This window comes from Paramormyrops kingsleyae, chromosome 15, assembly GCF_048594095.1.
Source record: "Paramormyrops kingsleyae isolate MSU_618 chromosome 15, PKINGS_0.4, whole genome shotgun sequence".
NCBI lineage: Eukaryota > Metazoa > Chordata > Actinopteri > Osteoglossiformes > Mormyridae > Paramormyrops > Paramormyrops kingsleyae.
Window position 1 is genome coordinate 5158789 of NC_132811.1, and position 8023 is coordinate 5166811.

Genomic DNA, 8023 nt, shown 5'->3' on the forward strand with positions numbered 1-8023 from the left:
GCGGGAGGGGGGGGGGATTTGGGGTCATCTGAGCAGCACTGGACTGTGGGAGGAAGCCAGACCGTCACTGGACTCAACGCATAGCTGCAGCCACAAACCATATGACATGGGAGATGCTTGTCACCCTATTGACCAAACGGAACAGTTACTGACAAAGTAAAATGATTAGACACCAATAATATCATTTCATTGGGAATCCATATATACTCATACACGCATTATAAAATGCAGAGAAAAACATTCAGCTATTTGTTAACAAGGGCAAGGAGATGTACAGTAAAATCTGAGCAAAAGGAGAATACATTTTTAAATGTGAAAACTGGGTATGGTAGGTTAAATTTGTGGCCCGACAGTACAGTGTTCCTCTGGTAATGAAGCGCATTCCCTCATTTCTTGTGCAGAGAAGGATTTTTTTCCATTTTGGTCCGTAAGTGTTAATTACATGTTCATAGTTTCCACACTGTATGATGAAATTTGTCTCTGTTTCTCTTAGATAATGGGGTGTCTGTGCCCCCCCCCCCCCCATCTGAATTGACCTTTGTCTCTCCAGCCTTAGAGCCCCATCAATACAGATGCTCTTTATTTTAAGTTTTCCCGGTGCCCCCGTCTCCCTTTGTAAGGCCGCTCGTCGTCATTCATTTTGCCGTCCTCATGTTTGCCTGCGATCCAGACGAATGTCAGAAACAGACACTTTAGTCTGAGCTCAGCCTGCATGTAATGAGCTGATTGCTTGAGTGAGAGACCACCCCCCTGCTCCGACACACTTTTAATGAGCCGTGTGACGGGCAGTTAGGGAACTGTCCCACTTATGGCCCACATGCCTTATTTGGGGGGGGGGGACCCTTTTTTTTTACCAGAATCATCTTCTCATTATAGAGGATGACCTTTATATATGATTTCCACATTGTGCAATTAAACTAGAGAGTAAATTTCAAGTTTCAATAATTATTTGTCTCATGCACAGTTATACTGAGGGCAATATGCAAATGTGTGGTTGCTCTAAGCTCCAGTCTGTGAAGGGAACGTAAAAAAAAAAGGACATAAGTTTAATAGACATGACAGAGACAAGATATGACACATTTGATACTAAATAATCATAAATATCTATGGTGGTAGTGGAGGTAGTGCAACGATGTAGGAATTAATAAGTATTCATACATGTGCATGTGTGGGTTAAGGAGGCTGCAGGTTGGTCTGGAGGCCCTGAACACTATCTACACTACAGAGCTGTAACATTTATAAATCTGTAATATTTTAACAATATTCTTAAAAATTATTCTTAATATTTGTTGGAATATACCATTTTATTGTTTTACTTTGACATAATAGATTCTCAGTTGCATCATTGCTGAACATATTTTGGTAATCTTAAACATTTGTACACGGGACGTTTTATGGAAGAAATTCAGGATCTTTGCTCAGTTTGTGTGTTGGATTCACCCTCCGGGACACAAGCACCATGTCAGCAGTGACTCTGGCTGACGGAGATCCTGCTCGTCTCTCCTTGGAATCTTATCTTTCGGGTTTTCCCTACATTCCTGCATCATGGCTGACTTCTGGCACAGTGACACAGTCAGCCTAGGCAGGAAAACGCCGCAACAGACTCTCCTATCCCACACCTCTAACCGAAGAAATGCCCACATTTTTCCCCCCCCAGTTTGCCAGTGTGCCAAATCCCGTCTCCCGCTCAGCTGCCAGTGACACTCCCCGAACGTGCCGGCGAGTGCCATCGGCAGCGGGCGTTCGCCTTCCAATTCGCACCCCTCGCTCGCGGCCCGGCGCTCCAGCACCACACCCCACACTCAGAAGGTCCCGCCGCTCGCTGCACCGCGCCGGCCGCGCCGTGGGCCCCCGCTTCTGCCGGCAGGCACAGTCGGTATGATGGGACTCCCTAGATATGCTCCTCTGTTAGCATCTCGGCATTTGTATATTTAATTACATCGTTTTTTTCCCCGCTGCATGCTACCAATTTAGCTACAGCATCTTTCTGGAGACAACAGATGCCTTTAAATCGATTGATGCACCTAAATGCCATAATATTATATATTTATAATGTGAAGTTTGCCGTCTGCTCCCACCAGCTACAACCACTATCCATGTAATTTCCTTAGCCAGTGGTCCAGTACCAGACTGTCTCAGTAGTGCATGGGACAGGCTGTCTGTCCATCACAGAACACACACACACACACACACACACACGCACGTGTCGGGTATACCTATCCTTATGGGGCCCGCTCATTCACTTCTATGGGAAAAATGCTAATGACAACCTTAACCCCCACCCAGCCCTAACCATAACCATAAGTAACCAAACAAAATACAAGAATTTTTGCATTTTTAGTTTTTTCGTAGCAGTCACAGATTTTTCTAAAATAGAGTTTCCCCTTATGGGGACCAGGAAACCGGTCCCCATAAGGGAAAAAAAACAGATATTTATCACGTTATGGGGACATTGTGTCCCCATAAGGATAGGCATACCCGCTCGCACGCGCACACACACACACACACACACCAGGGGCGATTTAGGGACACTTATTCAACTGTGGGAAAAATCCAGAGCAACCTCACTTGGACGCAGGAAAAGCAAGCAGACTGCGCACACAGAGCAGGACCCCAGAGGCACGAGGCCGCAGCTTCACATGCACGGCTGCGCGATCTGACAGCAGTAACCATGCGCGGCCCCTTCCTTAGGAAAAGCTTGCTACGCTGCCGGCGGATGCAATTACTGGGCAATGCATGTAGCGCATTTGTTTAATGAGACGTGGAGCAAACAAGCTTGTATATGGGGGGAGATATGCAGGGAATGTGTGGGTTAGGGATGAGGATGGCTGGGGGGGGGCGGGGGCAGTGAGGTGAAGGCCCCAGAGTCCCCCCTTGCCCCCTCCCCGCTGCCTCTCACCGCTTTCCCACCCCAAATCCCACTAAACTGTGGATTCCAAACCAGCTGCCTCGCCCGCCGGCTCCGTCAGCACAGCGCTAGCCAGCCGTGACGTGCGCGTACTCACACACACACACTCTGTCTCTGTCTCTCACACACACACAAATAAATTAGCGGGCCTGTTTTCCCAGCGGTCTTGGCCCGTCTCGGTCTGTTTCCAGCCCATGCTCCTCTGACCGTGTGGAGTCCGGAGCAGCTCAAATGATCCCTCCTGCTTTTCTCAAAAAGAAAAGGCCGGGACACGCTAATGCTAACAGCAACGAGATTCGCTCTGCCTTTCTAAATGACTTTTTTTACGCTGTTTTCTTTGAGAGAGAGGCTGCGATGTTCAGGCCGTCCGGCCCTGTCTGTGCATCGCCCTCTCTCTCCTCCAGGGAGAAGTAATGGCTTCACTCAGAGGAGTCGGAGGGCAGGAGGTATCGTGAAACGAGGGCGGTTCTTGTAGATGTGTAACTGCTCCGCCAGATAGCATTTCTGCTTGTTTATTTTCCCTGACCCCGTCACCCCAGGGTGCCTGTCTATCCATTGCTCGCAGAATGTTCCCACTTAGCATGGGAATACTCTCGGAATGGACGGCTGGTTCTGAGATAGCATATGGGAATGCAGCTGGAGTGGAAGAGACTGGATCTGTGACTCTGGGCCCACAAAACCACAGCAAAGATGACGTTTAAATCTGCCAGATCGGTCATCTCTCTCTTCAGCTCCTGTGGTGCATTTAGGACAGTATGCGAGAAGACAGGTCTGTCAGACTTGTGGAAGAACAGCAGGAAACATCTGCTGAACAAGGAAAACAAAAGAGGGTGGAAAAAAGCAGATCTGGTGACACTTAACTTGAGGAGGCACAAGTAACTTAGTAACTCAGTTACTACTCAAGTACAAATCATGCACAAATATAGTAACTGCAGGAAATACACGAACGTTATGACTGATTAATGATGACCGAACATGGAATCGGTAGGTAATTAACACTGAGTTTCTGGTTAATTCATACATTAAGTAGGAGTGCACAACTACATTATTTGCGCCCCCTCAAGTAAAGCGTTACCGGAGGTTTTACTAAAGGACATTTTACTAACAAAGGTGTAGTTAATCTATTGAAATTTAAATGCTTGTGTATATGTCTAAGACAAATAAAAATACATACAACAGCGCATATTAATAAAAGTGCTCTGCTTGGTTACGTTTAGGGCTTGTTTTGTGTATTTCAATTTTGAGCTTCGAGCCCTGTAACACAGTCCCTTTATCCATCTACGAAGCCGTAAGTTGCCGCAGCCTCATATGCATGCAAGATGAATAAAATCAGCCAATGACGTCCACCGCCGTTGTGTATATAAGTAGTGCCGCCCGTTCTCCGTGATGCGCCAAGCTGAAGCTGTAACAACTTGCCAGAAACGGCTCCTTTGAAACTCGAAACACCCGCCCTGAACTGCGTGCGTTACCCCCGATTGGCCGAGGGGCATTTGGAGAGCTGCAGGCAGCTGCCTTATTATGGGAGAGACCGAGAAGACACGCACATACACACGGCGCACCGGCAAAAGTTTGCGCAGGAGCTGGGAAGGGAACGCGAGCTGGGGTCCGCTTTAACGAAAGCGAAACTGATCGAGCTTAAACTGATTTCTAATCGCATGGAAGGTCAGAGAGTGATGTGTTCAGGAACGATGCAGCCTGCCGGAGACCAGTGAAAACGGGGGACCAGCGGGCGATCGGGCCGGGATGTTCAGCCAGATGTAGTGGCGTACCGGCAATTACGACAAAACAGGTATGCATGTCACCTGGTTAATAAATTCGTTAAGGTAAACTGTAATTATTAAACCCAAGGGTGGGGTGATGGTGCATAATTATTTTTGACGCAGTCTAATTGGAAATTTATGAGCCATAAATCATGATTGTAAGTTTAGAGGAATCAATGCAAATATGCATTGATAAATGCTTCATTACGTGCGTATTACATTTTACTTAAGGCATGGGGTTCTCGCAACATGCTTGACTAATACCGTACTAGCTTTAAAAATAACTTTTTTTAGTGTTTTGGTTTTACTTTGGCAAATTCAAATGTAACGATTATTAGGCATAAACCTTAAATAATGAAGCGCGAATTATTGAATCAAATTTTTGTCTTGCTGTGTTTACAGCGTGATAGTGCGACAACAGTCTTTAACTTTAACATCTGAATGTGTGTTAGAGTAGATGGAGAGGTTGAAGTGACTCGGACGCCGTAATTGAAGGATGAATAGACTATAAAACATATTAATAGGTAACGTAAGTAAGTTTCGTTCATATGGTTCAGAAGAAACTTGAGAACTTGCTGCATATTTACCGATCGTGATACTTTTACCTCTTAACCCTTTATGAAAAGACCTTTTGTTATTTACAGTGTATATATCATATATAAAACCGTATCCACACATATGCTTAAGTATCTTTGTGTTTGAATTCTGCTGACAGGCTCGGATCCAATACCGAAAGATGCCACCCGTGTCGGGCAGAGGAGTTTGCCCCGTATTGGGCACACGCTCAGTGGCGCCCTCTCGTGTTTGAACAAGTGATTCGGCATGGAGGCCACCATTGAAGAGGGGATGAACCTGGTGATCGTCAACCACTATAACCACTCGGGGAAGTGGGAACGACCACGCGGGACAGGCACCTGCAAGACCACGCTGGTGCTGATCATCTGCGTGTTGATCGTGCTGGAGAATGTGACGGTTCTTCTGGCGCTGTGCCGTCACAAGCGCTTCCACAGCCGCATGTACCTGCTCATCGGCAATCTGGCCCTGTCGGACCTGCTGGCGGGTGTGGCCTACGCCGTCAACATCTTCACGTCGGGCCGCCGGACCTTCTTCCTGACGCCGACGCAGTGGTTGGCGCGGGAGGGCAGCATGTTCGTGGCGCTGAGCGCCTCCACCTTCAGCCTACTGGCCATTGGCATTGAGCGTCACATGACCATGGTGCGCCGGCGGCCCTCGGAGACGGCTGGGCGGGGTCGCCTGCTGGGCCTTCTGGGGGCTTGCTGGGCCGTGTCGGTGCTGCTCGGCGCCCTTCCCAGCCTGGGCTGGAACTGCCAGGGCCACCTAGAGGCGTGCTCCACCGTGCTGCCACTCTACGACAAAAGTTACGTGGCGTTCTGCATCAGCATCTTCAGCGCCCTGCTGGCCGCCATCGTGGTGCTATACACCCGCATCTACCGGCTGGTGACGTCGAGCGGGCGGCGGCTCGGTGGGAGCCGGCCCTCGGAGTGCTCGCTGGTGCTGCTGCGCACCGTGGTCATCGTCCTGGGCGTCTTCGTGGTGTGCTGGGCGCCCCTCTTCCTGCTGCTGCTCCTGGACGTGGGCTGCAGCCCCGAGCGCTGCCCGGTGCTCTACCAGGAGGACTGGTTCATCGCCCTGGCCGTGCTCAACTCTGCCCTGAACCCGCTCATCTACACGCTGACCAGCCGCGAGCTGAGGACCGCGTTCTTCCGCGTGCTGTGCTGCAGCCAGGCTCAGCTGGAGGCCACGCCTCCCATCGAGGGCCCCCCCAACCTGGTCGCCATCATCCCCACTGGCGAGAACAGCAAGTCCAGTGCAGGTGGACCTGGGGCTGCTGTCTCGGGACTGACCAAAAGCAAAATCTCAACACCCCTGAGTTCCAGCCTTCCACACCCTGGGCCCTCATCTCCCACCCTGCTTCACCCCTCTGGTCCTGCTGAACTTCTGTCTGCCGTCCTGGTTAAAGCAGGGGCACTCCCAAGCCTCAGCAAGTTCTGACCAAATTCTGACCAGTTCCGACCCGGGGTGTTTCTCAATATGAGTACTCGTCCACATCCTGTTCTCATGTACCTGTTTTTACATCATCTTCCATCGCCAAAGACCAGTTCCAATACTCAAAAACAGAAGTGCAGAGGTGGGTAAAAATCCCCGGATGTTGTTCTTGCCTCACTCCAAATATCAATAACACACCGGTTGCATCCTCGCCAAACAAGACAAATCCCACGATTCATTGCGCCCCAAGTTTCTTCTTGGGAGGCAAGTTGGCAAGACGGCTCCTGCCAAGACCACGGGTACGATCTTTGCGTTCTTGGCATTGAGAAACACCCCAAGTTCTGACCAAGTTCTGACCAGATGCCCCCCTCCCCCCTCAGCCTCCCACAGTCTGAACAACAAAACACACTTTGAATACTGACGGATAACTGAACTCGGGCAGCTTGCTTGATGGAATATTCCAGAAATTCTGTTCCTCTGTGGAAATGACACTTTTTTTTGTAAATGAGTCAAGAAACTGCTTGCTGTTCACAAGGCCTGTTAAAGGGCTCGATAACCTCACATGAACCACTACTGCGTGTGATACAAGATCAAGATCACAATCACAATCACAATCAGATATATTCAGCTGCTTTTTCTGCCGCCTCGCACCATGGCCAAAAGTTCGGAATGCATATGTTGTTTTCTTAAGTATTATAATAATATCTTAGGGTGACGCTGTGCTTAAAATTCAGCCTGAGCAGTTTATAGGTAGCAGAAGCAGCCATTCGGTACAAAATGAACATGGTAAAACAGCGATTTACTGTATATATGCAAGTTTGAGTGTCCCTATTCATATCACATGTCCATCAAAGTATAATTTCATCTTATGCATATTTTCACAAAAATATTGAAGTTCCGGCTATTTTTATGTACCATTTAAAAGGTCGAAGGTACAAAATCGAAATCATTCATGCTGATATTCTCACACTTGGATTTCTGTTATTTAAATCACTGCTGCAACTTCAAATAAAGCTGTACGTGGTAAATATGTACATTGTTTTTAGGCAGCTGTGTAGAGAGACCAGTTACCTATGAGTGTTCAACTCAAACTGTGCAGCGAGGTGTAGATGTTTAGTGAACGGGGTGGCGTCACGAGGGTCCAAGTTTCAGGTGCCTCTAAAGTTCAACAGTGTGTGTTGCTCACTTCAAACTTTACCAGTAAGGTTTTGAAATGATTTACTTCTGCGTACATTATACATAGAGATGTACAATATATTGGTTAACGTATCGGTATCAGACAACATTCATTAAAAGTAAATATCGGCATGATGTGTCCATCATGGCTGATATTGCCGGGCAATATTAA

The 8023-nt window shown here is 48.2% G+C and overlaps 1 protein-coding gene across 1 annotated transcript; it reads left to right on the forward strand.

Annotated features, from left to right (window-relative positions):
* Nucleotides 1-4306: 4306 nt before the first annotated feature.
* On the forward strand, nucleotides 4307-7703 carry s1pr3a (sphingosine-1-phosphate receptor 3a). The gene is made up of 2 exons (XM_023843577.2): nucleotides 4307-4697; nucleotides 5384-7703. The coding sequence occupies exon 2, from the start codon at nucleotides 5491-5493 to the stop codon at nucleotides 6679-6681; it is 1191 nt and encodes a 396-aa protein (XP_023699345.1). The 5' UTR covers nucleotides 4307-4697; nucleotides 5384-5490; the 3' UTR covers nucleotides 6682-7703.
* The last annotated feature ends 320 nt before the right edge of the window (nucleotides 7704-8023 follow it).